The 20484-nt window shown below is 42.0% G+C and overlaps 1 protein-coding gene and 4 non-coding genes across 6 annotated transcripts; 4 read left to right on the top strand and 1 right to left on the bottom strand.

Moving 5' to 3' along the window:
* The first annotated feature begins 73 nt into the window (after window positions 1-73).
* LOC133545192 (gastrula zinc finger protein XlCGF17.1-like) lies at window positions 74-5561 on the top strand. 2 transcript variants are annotated; one of them, XM_061890569.1, is made up of 2 exons: window positions 74-473; window positions 4472-5561. In XM_061890569.1, exon 2 carries the CDS (start codon window positions 4610-4612, stop codon window positions 5525-5527), a length of 918 nt encoding a protein of 305 aa, XP_061746553.1. In that variant the 5' UTR covers window positions 74-473; window positions 4472-4609; the 3' UTR covers window positions 5528-5561. The 2 variants fall into 2 exon arrangements, with proteins under 2 accessions (XP_061746553.1, XP_061746552.1); XM_061890568.1 differs by lacking the exon at window positions 74-473 and having other exon boundaries at window positions 4066-5561.
* Window positions 5562-9851: 4290 nt separating this feature from the next.
* On the top strand, window positions 9852-9933 carry trnal-uag (transfer RNA leucine (anticodon UAG)). Its single transcript has one exon. It is a non-coding gene; the product is annotated as a tRNA-Leu (tRNA).
* A 5144-nt stretch (window positions 9934-15077) lies between these two features.
* trnaf-gaa (transfer RNA phenylalanine (anticodon GAA)) lies at window positions 15078-15150 on the top strand. The gene has a single exon. It is a non-coding gene; the product is annotated as a tRNA-Phe (tRNA).
* A 603-nt stretch (window positions 15151-15753) lies between these two features.
* On the bottom strand, window positions 15754-15826 carry trnak-uuu (transfer RNA lysine (anticodon UUU)). The gene has a single exon. It is a non-coding gene; the product is annotated as a tRNA-Lys (tRNA).
* A 309-nt stretch (window positions 15827-16135) lies between these two features.
* Window positions 16136-16208, top strand: trnar-acg (transfer RNA arginine (anticodon ACG)). The gene has a single exon. It is a non-coding gene; the product is annotated as a tRNA-Arg (tRNA).
* Window positions 16209-20484: the final 4276 nt, after the last annotated feature.

The following is a 20484-nucleotide window of genomic DNA, read 5'->3' as shown; positions in this document are numbered from 1 at the left end:
AAATTAAGACACCTAAATAAGCATATAGGTGAAACTGAGGACATAACAGTAGTGACGTCTGATACGCGCATGCGTGGACCGATGTGGTGATAAAGCAAGATGGCGTCTGACGGAGAAGTCCCAAACGCGGGCATTATATTTCTGTATTCTTACATATATGTTGTTTAATAGAGTACACACGGTTAATAATTGTTTGTAGCCGGATACATTAGTCTGAGCGCACTTTTACAATTCTCCTGTTTGATAGCTTCACTTAAGATAGCTTGCAGCTAGTTTAGCTGGCTAGTTAGTTTAGCTTGTTAGCTGCTAACAAATAGACGCGGAAGTTATTTAAACATCGCTAAGTAGGGAACTAATGTGAGTGTAAAGTGTTGTGATTCGGTGAAAATGTGCGAAAGAACAGGAACTTTGTCCAACAAAAGAGGAGAAGGAGCGACAACATCAAAAACATCAAGTTGTGTTACACAGAACAGGTTTGTTTACTTCTTACTCTCACATCTTTACTAACTTTATGTGGAACTATGACCACTATTCTGAAATATATTTCGTATAAGAAGTTTGGTTGTCTTGTGAGGATGATGTACATACTGTATATACGTCTGGTACTTGCAACCGCGTGGTTGTCCTTGTTCTGTCGAATTTAACTACCCGTAAAATTTAGTTATCTATCCCAGTCCATTTGTAGAATAAACTTAAATGGATGCATGTGCATATTCAGTAAAAAAAAAAACATATAGTAAATAATTATAAGCTTCAATAAAATATACTTTAAAATGCTTCTACACATTCTATTAAAGGCTCAGACAACATCCATCCATCCATTTTTTGCGAAGGGTGCAGGAGCCTATCTCTGCTCCATTCGGGCAGAAGGCGGTGTACACCCTGGACAAGTTGCCACCTCATCACAGGACCAACACATATAGAAAGACAACATTCACACTCACATTCACGCGCTAGAGCCCATTTAGTGTTGCTAAGCAACCTATCCCCAAGTGCATGTCTTTGGAAGTGGAGAGACGCCGGAGTGCCCAGAGGGAACCCACGCAGTCATGGGGAGAACATGCAAACTCCACACAGAAATATCCCGAGCCCAGGACCGAACCCAAGACTTAAGTATTGTGAGGCACAGATACCAGTGTTTCCATATTTGGATTGGTACCTAACAGAACTACACCTAGGATTTGTTATCTGTGTAATCAAACCATTTTGGGGCCCCTGCAGTCTACATATAAACTTAAACATCAGTTTTCTCAGGGTGGCGTGGAAGGTGTTAACCCATAAATCACAAAAAAGCTTGCTGGTACTACTACCCCTGGCCTTTCTGAGCAGGATTCTGAGACAGTCATTATATGTGCAAGCTCTCTTTCTTGAACCTCACCCAGAGGGGTGCTGTGTACTTAGGGGTGCAGTAAGCTCTAACCAAGTACACCTTCGCTTCATCAGAGCAGTAATGACATTTTCTCACCAGCATATTGGCTTGGACATACAGCATTCTTCTCTGTCCAAGCATGTCAGCATCATCCTCCAACTTGTCTTTGATGATGTGGCCTAAGTTTTTGACATTGTTGCACACAGACAGGGTTTGACCAGACAAATAGAAACCTGGGAAATTAGGATATTGATGCTCCTTGGTCCTACATATCATTACCATACTCTTTGTGGCATTATACTTGATGTCAAACTTGACTCCATAGTCTGAGCATATGTTAAGAAGCTGGTGGAACCCTGCACTACTGGGAGATATAATGGCCAAATCATCAGCGTACATAAAGTGGTTGATTGAGGTGTTCCCCATGATGCATCCTGTTCTGCATTCTCCCACTGCCTTGACAGGTCATCCATAGACAGGCTAAATAGGCCTGGTGATAGAAGCCCACCCTGCCGTACCCCCATTGCCAACTCTAAAGGGAGAGGATAAACAACTCCCCCATTTTACCTGCTTCATCTGCCTGTCGTACCAATATGCCAGAATATACCCAGAACACCCCTATGCTTCAGATTGGTGAAGAGTTTGAGATGGTTGACGCCGTCAAATGCCTTAGATGCATCAATAAACCCTACCAACATTGTAGGGCACTGCATTCTGTATTTTTCTACTGCTTCTTTTAAAGCATAAATACACAAGTCAGTGCTGTACTTGCTCTTAAAGCCAAATTGGTTGTCTGCGGTGCAAATAAAATCCCCAACTCTGTATATTATCACACCTTCCAGTACTTTAGATAGCATGCTGGCTCGGGCAATAGGTTGATAACTGTCCATAGTCCCTACCTTACCAGCCTTGTCTTTAATGACAGGTACTAAAATAACTGTCAGCATAGCAGCTGGCAGGATGCCATGCATTACCAACCTACCAATATATACCTACTGCATGTACATAAAACCTTAATGGAGGTGTTTGGATGTGTTTTAAGTTATTTGTCGTCAGAATTGTGTGACTCTAATAGCCTCTATTGTAAGCAGACTTTTGATCGCATTTATTTACTATTTAGAATGCATAAAAAATGAAAAAAACATTTGTTCTTGATAGGCGAAATACAAATAAAGTGTGACTCCCTTTTAAGTGAAGTGAAGTATATTTATTTAGCTCTTTTCTCTTGTGACTCAAAGCGCTTTACATAGTGAAACCCATGATCTAAGTTACATTTAAATCAGTGTGGGTGGCACTGGGAGCAGGTGGGTAAAGTACCTTGCTCAAGGACACAACAGCTGTGACTAGGCTCAAACCTGGAACCGTCGAGTTGATGGCACAGCCGCTCTACCAACTGAGCCACGCTGGCCTTAGAACGTATTAATCCATCCATCCATCTTCTTCCGCTTATCCGAGGTCATGTCGCGGGGGCAGCCGCCTAAGCAAGGAAGCCCAGACTTCCTTCTCCGCAGCCACTTCGTCCAGCTCTTCCCGGGGGAACCCGAGGCGTTCCCAAGCCAGCCGGTAAACAAAGTCTTCCCAACGTGTCCTGGGTCTTCCCCGTGGCCTCCTACCAGTTGGACATACCCTAAACACCTCCCTAGGGAGGCGTTCGGGTGGCATCCTGACCAGATGCCCGAACCACCTCATCCAGCTCCTCTCCATGTGGAGGAGCAGCGGCTTTACTTTGAGTTCCTCCCGTATGACAGAGCTTCTCACCCTATCTCTAAGAGGAAACTCATTTCGGCCGCTTGTACCTGTGATCTTGTCCTTTCGGTCATGACCCAAAGCTCATTACCATAGTTGAGGATGGGAACGTAGATCGACTGGTAAATTGAGAGCTTTGCCTTCCGGCTCAGCTCATTCTTCACCACAACGGATCGATACAGCGTCTGCATTACTGAAGACGCCGCACCGTTCCGCCTGTCGATCCCACGATCCACTCTTCCCTCACTCGTGAACAAGATTCCTAGGTACTTGAACTCCTCCACTTGGGGCAGGGTCTCCTCCCCAACCCGGAGATGGCACTCCATCCTTTTCCGGGCGAGAACCATGGACTCGGACTTCGAGGTGCTGATTCTCATCCCGGTCGCTTTACACTCGGCTGCGAACCAATCCAGTGAGAGCTGAAGATCCTTGCCATTATTAAATCATTTAATTCTATCAAAATCTCATAAAAATCATAAATACATTCTAGAAATGTCTCAATAATTCCATTAACAATATTTGTATTTAGGAACTTTCTAATGTAACGTGTTTCTATCTACACTTCTGTTAAAAAGAAATAATCATTTATTCTTCTGTTTTGTTAAAATGTAATAAGCACTTGTTTTGTTGTTTGATACTTTAAATTTAGGAGCTTTGGCAGTTTTTCTGTGGATCATTAAAACGCATTAAAAGTCATTGAATGGACTTTGCCTAAATTAAGGCCTTAAATGGTATTAAAAAGCATTAAATACGATGTTTGGAGGCATTAAAATATTCATGCAATCGTAGGCCGGGACCGATATCAATGAAAATAAACCTAATAACTTAATTCTTGCCATCATCAAAACATTGCTATGTCCGTCTGTTTCCTTCTTGGTCTGTGGATTTTAAACTGGACTAAGAGGTCTCACTCTGTGCATCGCTCTCAGCACCTGAGCATGTTTATTCCACAGTAGACTTACATGAACAAAGTGAGCCTCTTGTCACTCATTCACAATCTTTGTTTCGGCTACTTGCAATTCTCCTCCACACGGTTTCCTGTGTGCAGTAGTGTTAGTGACACTCACTTTAATGTTGGAGATGGAAATAGTCATTTTAATACAACGCCGTAATACAGGCCCCCATATAACTGCCCATGATATGCCTGTTTTAGGATTGTTAAATTGTGTGCCTTTTAAAGTAAGCATGTCTTCGTCCATTTATGTCAAGGAGGTGAAATTAGGTCTGAAAACCTTTTGACAAGTTGACTGCATGTCCATTAGGACTTTTCAAAGTGTAGAATACCATCTGCCTTAAAGGGGAACATTATCACCAGACCTATGTAAGCGTCAGTACGTATATACCTTGATGTTGCAGAAAAAAGACCATATATTTGAAGGACTGGTAGAGTTCCCAGTGACTGGTGTCCCTGTGAAGAGTGAAGATGATGAGGTCAAGGGTGAAAGTGAGGAGAAGAGGGAGGCGGAGCTTCCAAGCAGCAGCTCAACACAACACATGACAACAGAAGCTGATGGAGACCACTGTGGAGGATCACAAGCAGACAAGCTCTTAGCTCCACTATCAGATAGTGAGGACACAACGTCACACTCTCCTGACACTGATGATGAAGACTCTAAAGATGATAAGACATGTCACATTGACAACACACACTTCACATGTTCTCACTGTGACAAAACCTTTAAATACCCTTGTCATCTGAAAACACACATGAGAAGACACACTGGAGAAAAACCTTTTATATGTTTAATATGTGGTGCAGGTTTTGTAGAAAATCGGTATTTGAAAGTGCACATGAGAACACACACTGGTGAAAAAACTTTTTCCTGTTCAATCTGTGGTAAATGTTTTGTTCTCAGTCACAATTTGAAAGTGCACATGACAACACATACTAGTGAAAAATGTTTTTCCTGTTCAACATGTGGTAAAGGTTTTACACAAACTCAATATTTGAAAACACACATGAGAACACACACTGGAGAAAAACATTGTACCTGTTCAACCTGTGGTAAAGGATTTACACAAAGTTATAATTTGAAAGTACACATGAGAACACACACTGGAGAAAAACCTTTTTCCTGTTCAACCTGTGGTAAAGGTTTTACACAAAGTCATGATTTGAAAGTACACATGAGAACACACACTGGTGAAAAACCTTTTTCTTGTTCAATCTGTGGTAAAAGTTTTACAGAAAGTCAGAGTTTGAAAAAACACAAGAGAATACACACTGGTGAAAAACCGTTTTCCTGTTCAATCTGCTGGAGAAGCTTTTGTGACCAATCAAACCTTGTAGTACACATGAGAACACACCCAAGAGAGAAAGTGTTGAGTTGCAGTGTGTGTGGTGAAAGATTCTCTTCTAAGTACCAGTGTAAGAAACACAAGTGTGCTGGTGAGAACAGCAGCAGCAAATGAAACTGCAGGATTTGAAATAAACTGTCAAGACTTTAATTTTAACTTTGTAACAACATCAGCACGTATAACATGTGTGAAATTGTTGTTCGTGTAACAATCTTTTTAATATGTTTCTAAATAGATGATTGCTTTTTTCAGTCAAGTACGTGCATTAGTATGCAATCACAGTTCGGAGTGTCAGGCAAAAGCCAATATTGTACATCATCCCACAGAGATCTATTGTACATACATTCAGAAAATAAACTGTTTATTTTGTTTCCCTGTCACAGAACGAACAAATGTTGTCTTCAATTGCAAAATATCCTAAAAATACATTTTAGTAGTCAATTCTGTCTTTTTTTATTAAATGAACTCCTTTGTGTTTGGAAGAATGGAAGCTTTCAAGTAATGGCTATTTTTTTTTTTAGTTCCACAGAACATACAGTAAAGAAGAAATAGTAAATAATTGAAAAACATAAAATGCTGTAATCAGAATATTTTGAACGAAAGCCTTTATATATATTGTTTTGTATATTTTTCTATTTGCAGGTCGTACTTAATGATGTCTTCAAATAATAAAATACTTTTATCACTCGATAAGTGCATCAGCGACTAAATGCTTTTTTCAAACCATTACTGTACAAAGATGGATTTGTTTCTCATTTTAATATAACAACAATTCCATAGTGGAGTATTGTGTGTGATGAAAATTAATTGTAACTAATTGTAATTTAGTTTCCAGTACAACAACACTTGCTGGTAGGGATATGTACCGTTCACTTTTCAACTGATACGGCAAAGATTACGGTACCCTGAAATCGATACCTGTTGTCAATGTTGCGACTTTTTGGTGCTTTTGTGTGTGGTAATAATATTGTTTGTGATAATAAATCTCAATTTTTATTGCAACATTTAAAATGATACTGTAATGATAACTGTTGTCCTTTAATTACATCTTGTTTATTATTATCATATTATCATTTACAAGAACGTTTATTTACAGTTGCAAGCCCAATACACTAGATGACAGTTGTTAGAGCCATATACTCTTTTTGTCCGTCAAATTCATGACGTCACTGAAGGGGTTGGCTCAAGGCCAAGTGCCAGGCTACTTAGGGAGGAGCTGAGATCCTGTTCAGGTGTTGCTGAGTGGAGGCTCAACAGTTTTTGACTCTGCCAGGTAGTATTTGTATTTTCCGTTTTTGTTACAAAGTGAGTTTTATAACGAGACTTTATGATAATAAATAGTTTTGTTAAACGTGGACACAATTCTGGACATCAATTATTAGCTTGCTGCAAACGTCTAAACTTGCTTCATTTATATTCGGCAACCAGTACCAGTAATAGTTCAGGACTTTACCGCTACACTAAGTCAAAAACTGCCTCACTGGAACGCGAGTTGTTTATGGAAGCAGCAATAATACAAAAATTGTCATTGTTAAAATGTGTGCACACAAATATTGACAAATCCAATGCATTGGTGACTATTTGACTTGACTTGCGCGTGGGTTGACTTTTCCAAATGGAGAAGGAGGGAGCACACACCTGCGCTGACCAACATAAACAGCCACAGGAGGACAGTGTGGCTCAACGTGACAATGATGGGCAAGGGGTTGAGGGGGAAAAAACGTGTGGTAAAAATGACACCCAAGGCCCTAGGTCACAAAATTGAAAGTTTGCTGGGAGAAAGATAATCAAAGTTGCAAAGACTCAACGCTAAAAGAGGGGGTCATTGTCGCGTTACATGACGAAACACGTTCACATGAGCTATCAGAATCAGAATCAGACATACTTTATTAATCCCTGTGGGGGAAATTAAAGTTTTCAGCACAATCCCATTCAAGATAGGGACGGCGTGGCGCAGTGGGAGGGTGGCCGTGCGCAACCCGAGGGTCACTGGTTCAAATCCCACCTAGAACCAACCTCGTCACGTCCGTTGTGTCCTGAGCAAGACACTTCACCCTTGCTCCTGATGGGTGCTGGTTGGCGCCTTGCATGGCAGCTCCCTCCATCAGTGTGTGTGAATGTGTGTGTGAATGGGTAAATGTGGAAGTAGTGTCAAAGCGCTTTGAGTACCTTGAAGGTAGAAAAGCGCTATACAAGTACAACCCATTTATCATTTATTTATTTAAGATCAGACAAACATTACAGGGAGACAGAACAGGATTGCTGACGGTTCTGCCAACTTCCGGCGCCCCTTACAAAAAAGGTGAGATACAGGTAAACAAGTGGGGTAGATGGGAGAAAAAAATAAAAGATTAAAATGAAAAAAATTGGTCTAAGCCTGGGCCCCTGGAGAGGGGGTCCAGACTGAGGCCAAGGGAAAAAAAAATAACTCATAGCCATAGTACACATCCCTCTTACACTCATGTAAGAGGGAAACATCAAAAAACACAAAGGACATGAAAGACATTAAAGTAGCGGAGCTGATGCAACCAGCCACTTCTACATACAGCAATGAATAAAAAGTAAAATAAAAATATACGCTGTGGTGGCCTCTGCGGTGTTCCACGCCGTCGTCCGCTGGGGAGGAGAGAGCATGGCCAGAGACAGGAGCAGACCCAACAAAGCAACAAAGAGAGTGGACTCCACTCTCGATCGCCAACCAACTCTCGTCCAGTGTCCAGTCCGCATGGATGAGTGAGGACACGTCCAAGAAGACAGAGGTGTCCGATACCTGCTCATCCAGCCAAGACACCGCAAAGTCTGTCCGTCCTGGCGCTCAGTGCCAGCTCTGCAGCCCTAAAGGAGGAATTTAGCAAGTTTATGGATTTATATCATGCAACCACAAAAGTGCAAAAAACGTTGTTGTCTCTGTTACCAGATGATGAGAGTACTAAACATGAGACATGGTACAAAGTAAACATGTTGAATTTTGGTGGTTTAATTGAAAATGTTGACAGTTGTATGTATTCTCAAAATGAAGATGACAATGATGATGAGGTTGAAAATGAGGTCACATTAAAAACAAAGAGTGTAAGTGGAACCTAGCAAATACCTTTCACATAAAACACTCAAGATAGCAGAGAATAGCTTCTATCTATCAACCTCTGGGTTATGGGGCCAGCATGCTTCTGCTGCGCCACTCTACTAACTGTATACGCTTCCTAGTTTTATGGAGGCATAGATTAACATACCATCGCTTGGGACAAGCAGTAGAAAATGGATGGATGTATGTTTTCCTGGTGAGAAATCTGTCTGTTTTCTGAGACAAAAATAATTTGTTGTTGTCAAATAGTACTAATGCACCCCAGAGTAGAGGCGTTTGTTTCTTCCACAGAACTGGACTTCCAACAGTTGAGGTACCGACACTGTGGACTTAAAAAAGATTAAATGCTGACAAACTTGTGAGTAAGAAAAGGTTCAAATCCCTTCTAATGTTTTATATATATCTGGTTTCAAATTAATCCCATCCATCCATCCATTTTCTAATGCTTATTCCTTATAAGGTCGCGGGGGGCGCTGGAGCCTATCTCAGCTACAATCGGGCGTAAGGCACGGTACACCCTGGACAAGTCGCCACCTCATCGCAGGGCCAACACAGATAGACAGACAACATTCACATTCACATTCACACACTAGGGACCATTTATCCGCAAAACTGAATTTGAGTCACTAACTCTAATAAACAATTTTCCCTTTTTGATATTTTGTTATGCATCCTAATTTCGAGGAATGCAAAAAACAGTAGTAAAGTACTTTAATATCTGTAGGACTGTGCAGTATCTTTGGGTCCAAGCAATACAACATTACGGGACTCTCGCTACTATATTGGATCCACTATGGACTGGACTCTCACTATTATGTTGGATCCACTATGGACTGGAATTTCATAATATCATGTTAGACCCGCTCGACATCTATTGCTTTCGGTCTCCCCACATAGGTGGTCCTCTCCAAGGTTTCTTATAGTCACTGTCACCAATGTCCCACGGGGGTGAGTTTTTCCTTGCCAGTATGTGGGCTCTGTACCACGGATGTTGTTGTGGCTTGTGCAGCCCTTTGAGACACTTGTGATTTAGGGCTACATAAAAAAAACATTGATTGATTGATACAATTTTCAGAGAGGGATACTGTGGTCACTGCTCAAGGTTGAAGAAGATTTTTTACTGATGAAAATAAGAGGAACCAAAATCATCTCCCCGTTAGGTAATCGAACCCTGGTCTTCCGCGTGACAGGCGGAGATACTGTCCACTATACTCACGAGGACTGCATTTTCCAGTGTTTTCTAAACGACAAGCAAACGATCCAAGCCTATCCCTGCCACACCACAACCAAAGTGGTGCCATGTCATGTTTGCCGTCTCATAATGCCGATAAATTGATCATAAAACACATTTACGCCGGTTGTGTGGCCGAGTGGTCTAAGGCGCTGGATTTAGGCTCCAGTCTCTCAGGAGGCGTGGGTTCAAATCCCACCACAGCCATTTCTGTTCTGGTAACCCACTTGTTTTTTTTCCTGACCTAAGCAATTAGATCTAGCTTGGTCCTCATTTGGAATGCTCTGGAAAACGTGTGGAAATCAGGCCAAAACATAAGCTTGAGAGTTCTTTAGGCTAGGAATGTGATCAAAAAGAACACAACCCGGGGTGAGGATGTCGCAGCAGTCCAAATACAACATAAAATGAGCGAAAGTGTAAATACACCATGTTTTATCAACCTGAATCATTTTGTAAGTATGCAGATCACAAAGGCTTTTGGTCTGACTTTCCCACACAGTTATAAGGATGAAGCCCCAGGATAGTGAAAAAGGTAGACTTTCCAAAAGAGAAGTGAATTCAGAAAGGTCCATGGCATCTGTGCCAGAAACAAAAATGCTAAAATGTATTCATCTTCAACATCAATTATTCAATACAGCAATGGACAGTTTTGTTGTAATTGATTTGGTATGGCTAAAAGGTGGATATGTATGTTTTTGTCAACCTGTCATTTGAAGATCTGAGCCCTTACTTTAGACACTCAGGCCACATGTATTTGTTCCTGTATTCGGATCACACCGCAGTGACGTATCGCTGGTCGGCACGGAGCCACTTGCAGGAGGGAGATGGCCTGTCTGGTGACATTGTGTGGAAACAACAACCTCAACCTCAACACAGACTACACCAAGGAGTCAAAAGAGGACATGAGAAAGGAACGTCTGTTCGCTCTTGTTAGAGTTGTATACTTTTTTCAAGTCCAAGTCCATATTCCTGCAGGAGTTTCCTAAGACACAAAAGTTCCCGCTCAAAGACTTTTGCAAAACACATTTCTGACTTTGTACAACTGACATGGTGTGGGGGCTTCGTGCATCCGTCAAAAAGGCAGGCAGAAAGCAAGTCTCTGGGTTAATTGTCATATCCCTGGGATTGTTGTCGTCTCCGTGGTGGTCCAGTGGATGGGATTTGGTGCTCTCACCGCTGTGGCCCGGGTTCAATTCCCGGTCAGGGAATCACTGTCTACCCTGTCTGGGTGCATTCAATTTATAATTTATTTCCCATCTCATGTTTATGCTCATTGGATGCAAAGCATTAACATTAACATTTCTGCACTGTGGACTTAACAAGATTAAATGTTGACAAATGTGTCAGTAAGAAAAGGTTCAAATCCCATCTAATCTTTTAGATATATTCTTGGTTTCAAATTAACCCGCAATACAGAATTTGAGTCATTGACTCTAATAAACCATTTTTCCTGTTTGAAAACTTGTTAGCATCCTAATTTCAAGGAATGTAACAAACGGTAGTTAAGTACTATAATATCTGTAGGACTGTGCAGTATATCCGGGTCCACGCATCCCAATTTTCAGAAGGGATACTGTGGTCACTGCTCAAGGTGGAACAATCAATCAATCAATTAACCAACCACTGTATCTTTTGTTACTCTACTTCAGGGGCGCTCACACTTTTTCTGCAGGCGAGCTACTTTTCAATTGACCAAGTCGAGGAGATCTACCTCATTCCTATTTATAATTTATATTTATTTATTTATGAAAGAGACATTTTTGTTAACAAGTTGATGGTGTTTAATGATAATACAAGCATGTTTAACACACATAGATTCCTTTCTTTCATGAAGACAAGAATATAAGTTGGTGTATTTGATTCTGATGACTTGCATTGATTGGAATTAGACAGTGGTGCTGATAACGTCCGCATTTTCAAATGGAGGAAAAAAAAAAGTCCTCCTTTCTGTCTAATACCACATGAAAGTGGTTGGATTTGGCATCTCATTTGTCCAACTTGCATACTCCTTTTTAAACACTTTGTTATGAGAGTAGCATATGTGTGGGGCCCTTTAATGTCTGGCAGCAGGTGAGTGACGTCAGTGAGTGTGCGGGTGGGCAAGCAAGTGAGAAAGCGGTCGCTGAGGGCGGGGGAGAAATACATTGGCATCAAACTCCGTAGCTTGCTAGCTTGTGCACGCTAGCTTTCGGAGACTCTTATTTTGTTAGCACAGGCAGGATGAAACAGGTCTTTTATGGTGAAGACAGGAACGGTGCAGTCGGTCTTTAGAGTTTTGACAGTAGGTACGGAGTCTCTAGAAATAAAATGTGTTTCTCTGCGTCCGCCCTGTAAGTGATTTTTTTCTTAAATATGAGCTCACAGCAGCCAGCGTCATCTCACAAGATCCTCGGGTGCCGAGAATGTCAAACAACTGACGAAAGTGAAGTCTTGGTAGGATTGATGATTGCTAATTTTTATATATATTTTTTAATGCCTGGCTTGAGATCGACTGACACACCCTCCGAGATCGACCAGTCGATCGCGATCGACGTAATGGGCACCCCTGGTCTAGTGTATCAAGTATAGATTTTGGGCTTCTGCCGAGTGGGGGCGGAACTCTTCACTCTGCCACTCATTCACAGACTTTGAAGCTGCTTTAACTAAAACTTTTGACCAGGTGTCCTCCAGCAGAGAAGGCACAAGTGCTAAGCAATTTAAAGCGACTACACCACCCGCATCCGCATGCTAGCCGCAGAAAGCGGGTGGGAAGACGGAGCCCTCTATGAAGTCTTTCTGAAGGTTCTCGGAGCTTCCAATCAGGACCTCCTTGCTCCCTTGGACCAAAATGGTAAATGGGTTGTACTTGTATAGCACTTTTCTACCCCTTTTTAAGGAGTTCAAAGTGCTTTGATAGTATTTCCACATTCGCCCATTCACTCACACATTCACACACTGACGGTGGGAGCTGCTATGCAAGGCGCTCACCAGGACCCATCAGGAGCAAGGGTGAAGTGTCTTGCCCAAGGACACAATGGACATGACTAGGATGATAGAAGGTTGGGATTGAACCAGTAACCCTCAGATTGCTGGCACGGCTACTATAACAACTTTGCCACGCCGTCCCCAACTTACCAGACAACCTAGATGCCCTCATCGCACTCGCCATCCGGATGGACAACCGACAAGCCCAGCTCAAACGACAGCGAGGAGTAGGACCGGCTGCGGCAGGAAGAACCACCCATCCTTTCGCACCTAGCAGGGTGACCACTCAGCGTTCACCCCCGGAGCTATGTACTCACCTCCGCACTGACCTGGAGGAGGAGCCTATGCAGCTAGGAAGAGCACAACTGACCCCAAAGGAGCGACGCAAGCGGCTGATGGAGGGGAGATGTTTTTACTGTGGAGAGAGCGGCCAGCTTGTCATTTCGTGTCCAACCAAGGGATCCCAGGTGGCGAGTTACATTCCGGCGGTACCCCAGAAGCCACGCACTCTCACTAAGGTCACGATAACTCATCTCACGACCACAGATCTAGAGTTTAATAGACTCTGGGGAAGACGAGAGTCTGATGGACTGGGGTTTAGCTAAGAAACTAGCACTCAAGTCAGAACCGCTAGCTAAAACCATTAGGGCGAGGTCTTTCAACGGTAAGGAGCTTTTCACTATCTCACACATCAGTTAACCAGTCCAAATGAACATTGACTGCCATCAGGAAAAGATTGTTCCGTACTTAATTACTTCACCCTCCCATTCTCTGATCTTGGGGCATCCATGGCTGTACCATCATAATCCTTGGGTTAACTGGAAAACAGGGAAGATCAGTGAATGGGGAAGGGAATGCACCAAGAACTGTGTTTTTTCTACTGTCCAGGGAAAACGTGTCAAGGAAATTAATCCTTTTTCTGCCAATCCTGCCAAAGCCTCTAAATTTCCGGACCTGAAGTCTGTTCCTTCTTGTTATCACCACCTGCGACAAGTCTTCAGCAAGACAAAAGCCCTGTCACTTCCGCCCCGCCAATCCCACGACTGTGCCATCGACCTGCTTCCCAGTGCCACTATTCCCAAGGGGCGTCTGTACTTCGTCTCTGGTGCAGAAAGGGCTGCCATGAACGATTACATATCGGCATCACAAGAAGCTGGCTTGATTCGCCCGTCATCATCGCCAGCAGGAGCAAGGTACTTCTTTGTGAAGAAGAAAGATGGGTCGTTAAAACCCTGCATTAATTACAGCCCACTGAATGACATTACCATCGAGAACCGTTACCCTCTTCCCCTCATGTCTTCTGTCTTCGACCAACTCCAACAGGTCAAAATATTCACCAAACTGGATCTACGCAAGGCTTACCATCTGGTTTGAATTAGAGAGGGAGATAAGTTGAAGACCGGATTCAACACACACAGAAGCCACTATGAATACAGGGTCATGCCCTTTGGACTCACCAATGCTCCCGCCGTGTTCCAAGCCATTAGCAATGAAGTTCTAAGAGACTTCCTGGACCATTTTGTGAATGTCTACCTTGGCGATATATTGATTTATTCACCTGACAGTGACACTCACCAAGTCCATGTAACTCAGGTTTTAAAGAGACTCTTGGACAATGACTATGTTAACACCACCACAACAGCTGTATGAATATATGGAATGAAGGGAGAGGTCTAAAAAAAACATATAGGCCACTTTAATGACTGACAAGCCATGCCAGCATGAAGCCTGCTTGTATAAGGACCGAAACGTCATCTAGGACAAACTGAACAATCCAGTTGTAAATCCATTTCATGACCTGAGAATACAATGACCTGGATGAAGGACGACATCCATCGACTTTATTTGTTGGATGAGACAGAAATGTTCCCAGAACATTAGGTATTAACACACTGAATGAGATTTAGTTCCATGATGTCGTTCAAACAGAATGTCGCTTTAATAGATCGTTTAACATTAGACATCAGGGAAGCAAACACATTATCAATCAGGGAGGGTAGGTACAGGCATGATCGTATAGTGGTTAGTACTCTGTGTTGTGGCCGCAGCAACCCCGGTTCAAATCCGGGTCATGGCACTTCACCCTTTAAACTGCCTTTTTTTAAGCATAGTTCTTTTCCACCTGAAGACTTAACTATTAGCCCCCTAAGAACTTTTGAAAATTTCTGAAAAATCTCCCGATTGTTTGCAATAATCATTTAATTGTCAGTAGTAAAACATTCTTCAGAAGCAATTTGGTACATGTTTTAGAGACCCTGAAATGCGCTGTCATTCTTTAGACTAGGCTTTGAGACCCCTTGGAAAGGCCTCCTTCCACCCCTCAAAAGTCACCAATAGGGCAGACCTTGGTTACATTTGGATATGTGAACCCAAAAATCATTCATATAGCTGAAATAGTTCAGTTGGGAGAGCGTCAGACTGAAAATCTGAAGGTCCCTGGTTCGACCCCAGGTTTCAGCACAACTCTGTGAACTTCTCAATTAATTCTTATTACTAATAAGCCTTCTGTGGCTCTTACAATATTGAAATGGTCTCCCTGACCTGCCTGCCTTGCTGGTGGAATCCTAGCAATAGTTGTTACAAACCTTTCCTCCATTTTCAATTTGGACAACCGTTACGTGGTTTAACAGTGTATCGTTCCTTAAGCCAATGTTTGGTCTTTAACTGACCCTTACATTGGGCTGTTTCAAACACAAATTTGTTGCTTTAAGGGTATTTCTTGGACTGTATAACTTGAAACTGAGAGTAATAAAGCTGAGCTCAGTGTGATGTGAGGGTGCATCCAACACACCTACAGCAAAAGATTAACCACAACTTTCATACAGATACACTGTCTAACAATTTATGTTTAAGGTATTGATGTTAAACCTTCAGATGATCACATTTTAACGCTCTCCCACCAGAGCTAAAGTGGATGTGGGGGATGTTTTTGGATTTCAGTTTTTCAAATGAAATAGAGAAAAAACAATCGCTGTTGAAAACTATAAATACAGTTGAAATACAGGTTACAATGACTGCTGCAAAGGGATGTCTTCAGAGAAGTGTAAGGAGGTTAGCATCAGTTACCTGAACAGGGACTTGAACCCTGGACCCTCAGATTAAAAGTCTGATGCTCTGCCGACTGAGCTACCCAGGCCTTTATCATTGCTGATTTGCCCAACATCTGAGAGAACGGCAATATTGTCAATCTTAGGTGAAGGTGAATTAGTCAGCATGTTCAGTGACAAGCTGGGAACTGTCAAAGCTCAAGCTCGCCAATTGCTTGAATCCAAAGCTCATTTTTGACAGCTATGCCAGTTTTACATGGATTTTGGATTTTAAAGTCCAACATAAGCAGTCAGTACAGACCTGTTTTGGTAGTAAGCCTAATGTAAACTGTGTGTTCCTTTGGCGTAAAATGTTTATGATATACAACCTGTACTACAGTAAAACTGCTTCACACATAGGTCTAGTGGCGCAATGGATAACGCGTCTGACTACGGATCAGAAGATTCTAGGTTCAACTCCTGGCTAGGTCGTTCGTTTTCGTTAGTTGAACTGAAACAAAATTCAGTGTCTTTTTTTTTTGCATTTATAATAAATATTTACTGACTGGAACATGCATTTTTTAATTTTAAATTTTTTGTGAATAGTTAACAGCTGTAATTGTATAGTGGTTAGTACTCTGTGTTGTGGCCGGTCATGGCACTTTACCCTTTCTTCAAGCTGTTTGATGATGATTTTTGAAAAAAGAGATATCTTGTTCCCTCTGGTAAGTGGTTGAACAAGATGTGAAACCAACCAGGTACTCTGGCAAAATTAAAAATATCTATTTTATGTCGTTACAGTATTGGCCTTGATGCATAATTTAATATGACTGATGTGTGCTTTGTGCTGTTACTTTATCCCTTGGTAAAATTGCATTATGAGCTCAATTATTCTTTTATTTCTTTCTTTAGTTTCTTTCGAACATGAACATACTTACAACATAATACATCAGACAATTTCATATCATTTCACATTACATCATGTCCAAAAAGGAGTAGGAAGAAGGAAGCTTATTTATTTCTGCCCCTTTCCCACTTCAGAGCGTTTACAAATATATACATTCATTTACTGACCTTTTTTGTAGTAAGATAGTAAAATTACATCTGTGAATGAGTAATACAACAGTTTTGTAACATGTAATTAATTAATTCAGTCATTATTAGCATAATGAGATGAAGAATATCTTATTTACAATAAGGTTGAAGTTTTTCTCATAATTCCTCTTCTTTGTACTTCGTAAGCATTATTAATTTGAACAACCTCTTAAACTGGATCACATCAGTACAATTTTTAACTTCATTACTTAATCCATCCATCAATCCATCCATCTTCTTCCGCTTATCCGAGGTCAGACTTCCCTCTCCCCAGTCACTTAGTACAGCTCTTCCCGGGGGAACCCAAGGCGTTCCCAGGCCAGCCGGGATACATAGCCTTCCCAGCGTGTCCTGGGTCTTCCCCGTAGCCTCCTACCTGTTGGACGTGCCCTAAATCCCAAGCAGATGCCCGAACCACCTCATCTGGCTCCTCTCCATGTGGAGGAGCAGCGGCTATACTTTGCGCTCCCCCCGGATGACAGAGCTTGTCACCCTATCTCTAAGGGAGAGCCCAGCCACCCAGCGGAGGAAACTTATTTGGGCCGCTTGTAGCCGTGATCTTGTCCTTTCGGTCACGACCCAAAGCCCATGACCATAGGTGAGGATGGGAACGTAGATCGACGTGTAAATTGAGAGCTTTGCCTTCCGGCTCAGCTCCTTCTTCATCACAACAGATCGATACAACGTCCGCAATACGATCCGCCTGTCAATCTCACGATCCACTCTTCCCTCACTCGTGAACAAAACTCCGAGGTACTTGAACTCTTCCACTTGGGGCATGATCTCCCCCCCAACCCGGAGATGGCCCTCCACCCTTTTCCGGGCGAGAACCATGGACTCTGACTTGGAGGTGCTGATTCTCATCCCAGTCGCTTCACATTCGGCTGCGAACCGATCCAGTGAGAGCTGAAGATCCTGGCCAGATGAAGCCATCAGGACCACATCATCTGCAAAAAGCAGAGACCTAATCCTGCAGCCACCAAACCGGATCCCCTCAACGCCCTGACTGCACCTCAAAATTATTTTCATAAAAGTTATGGACTTGAATCCTGGAAGTCAGAATGAAAGTCTTATATTTTTACAACAGAGCAATTCAGGGTTTCTTCACAACACGTAAAAATAAATAAAAATGAAGCAAGATGCTTCTGGCTAAATTTTGCTTGCATATTTGACCCCGTTCTTGGAAATACTGGTAGATTTGATTGAAATGTGTTGTTTTCTTGGCACAGAGCCAGTTCAAATTATTGTTCTCAAATGTTTAGCAGGGTTAAAGGGGAACATTATCAGCAGACCTATGCAAGCGTCAATATATACCTTGATGTTGCGGAAAAAAGACCATATGTTTTTTTAACCGATTTCCAACCTCTATAAGGGTGAATTTGGCGATTAAAACGCCTTTCAATTGTTCGCTGTCGGAGCGATGACCTTTCACCCGTGACGTTACAACGGGAAGCAATCCGCCATTTCCTCAAACACATTACACACACCAAGTAAAAGTTCAAGTTGCCATTATGGATTGAACTTTCACAGTATCATGTTAGACCCGCTCGACATCCATTGCTTTCCTCCTCTCCCAGGTTCTCATAGTCATCATTGTCACCGACGTCCCACTGGGTGTGAGTTTTCCTTGCCCTTATGTGGGCCTACCGAGGATGTCGTAGTGGTTTGTGCAGCCCTTTGAGACACTAGTGATTTAGGGCTATATAAGTAAACATTGATTGATTGATTGAAGTCAAATCAGCTCTGTTATTTTTTGTTTTTTCGACTGTTTTCCGTACCTTGGAGACATCATGCCTCATCGATGTGTTGTCGGAGGGTGTAACAACACGATCAGGGACGGATTCAAGTTGACTTACATGGCTAGCTGTATGTACATATTGCATCGTTATACCTCATTTGTAGCTATATTTGCATCCAGCCTTTCCCTCCACCCACATTTAATGCCAAACAAACACATACCAGTCGACGGATGCAAGTTGCACCTGTGTCAAAAGATGCGAAAGTCCCTCGTTTGTTCTGCACATTTTACCGATGATAGCGATGCTACGACAGAGATGTGTGGATATCCTGCGACACTCAAAGCAGATGCATTTCCAACGATAAAGTCAACGAAATCACAAAGGTGAGTTTTGTTGATGTTATTGACTTATGTGCTAATCAGACATATTTGGTCACGGCATGACTGCCAGCTAATCGATGCTAACATGCTATTTGGGCTAGCTGTATGTACATTTGTAGCTATATTTGCATCCAGCCTTTCCTTCTACCCACATTTAATGCCAAACAAACACTTACCAATCGACGGATTTAATTTGCTCCAGTTGTCAAAAGATGCAATCGTTGGTTAGAAGGCGATTGCCGAATAGCTTAAATAGCTATTCGCTCAATAGCTTCAGTTTATTCTTCAATTTCGTTTTCGCTATCTGCCTCCACACTCCAACCATCCGTTTCAATACATGCGTAATCTGTTGAATCGCTTAAGCCGCTGAAATCCGAGTCTGAATCCGAGCTAATATCGCTGCATCTTTCTGTTCTATCCGCCATGTTTGTTTGTATTGGCGTCACACAGTGACGTCACAGGAAAATGGACGGGTGGATTTACAGATAGCGAAAATCAGGCACTTTAAAGCCTTTTTTCGGGACATTCCGTGATAGGTAAAGCATTTTTAAAAACTTTGAAAAATAATATGAGCCACTTTTTTAATATTGTTGTCTTATTGGTTTTAACCCTTTTGAAATTGTGATAATGTTCCCCTTTAAGGTCGAATCTCTGGAACGGACATTCCAGAAACCTGCCTGAATCCCTTTGAAAGCAGTGTTTAATATTGTTTTATGGTTGGAAAATCTGCTTGTGTACAAATATCAGCCTTTTCACTCTTGATTGGAGGTGAGGCAAAGTCTCATCTGACCAGTAAACTTTTCTCCCAAAACTGCTTTGGGTTCAAGCACTTGGCGGGCTTGAGGATCGACAGTTTCCACTCTGTCATTAAACATCCATCCATCCATTTTCTACTGCTTATCGCTTAAAACTGGACAATTCAACACATGAGCCGACTACAGCAGTGATGAACAAACAATATGAAAGTAGGTTTGAGTTTCTAGGTCACATGACTACAGCTATTAACAATTGAAACGTTCTTTATGAGCCAATGACAAGTACTTTATTGACGGTCCCTTAAACTAAAGCACTTGTCAGCAGGGACTGACAGACGTGGCATGAGTTTTCAATGCCGGGGACAAACAGTCAGCCTGGCTGGATGTTGAATGTCTGTTAAATATCCAACTTGGAACGCATTTGGCGATCACTCCAGCAGCACTGAGAGCAGACTGAGTCAAACTACCTTCAGGTAAATGTTGCAATTGTCAATGCCAACAAAAAATGGACTCAAAAAACGCTATACAAGTGATGGTAGCTTGATGCTAATATATATTGGCTTTGCTATTGACCTGCTATAGATTAGCATTAGCAATTTTTCATGACGTTAACACCCACCAAATGAGTTAATTAAAACTATAACTAAGATGAATGTTAGTATCAAACAGCTGGTGCATAATAAATCCAATATTTACAGTATTAACACTTTTTGGGCGCAACAAAAAACACTATGAATTTACACTACAGCCATCTAGCATACTGGACTTGCAAATGTAAAAAAACCTACATGTAAATGAT

Source organism: Nerophis ophidion, linkage group LG28 (genome assembly GCF_033978795.1).
Source record: "Nerophis ophidion isolate RoL-2023_Sa linkage group LG28, RoL_Noph_v1.0, whole genome shotgun sequence".
Classification (NCBI taxonomy): Eukaryota; Metazoa; Chordata; class Actinopteri; order Syngnathiformes; family Syngnathidae; genus Nerophis; species Nerophis ophidion.
Note: the sequence above shows the minus strand (reverse complement) of the source record. Positions and strands in the feature narration are given on the sequence as shown.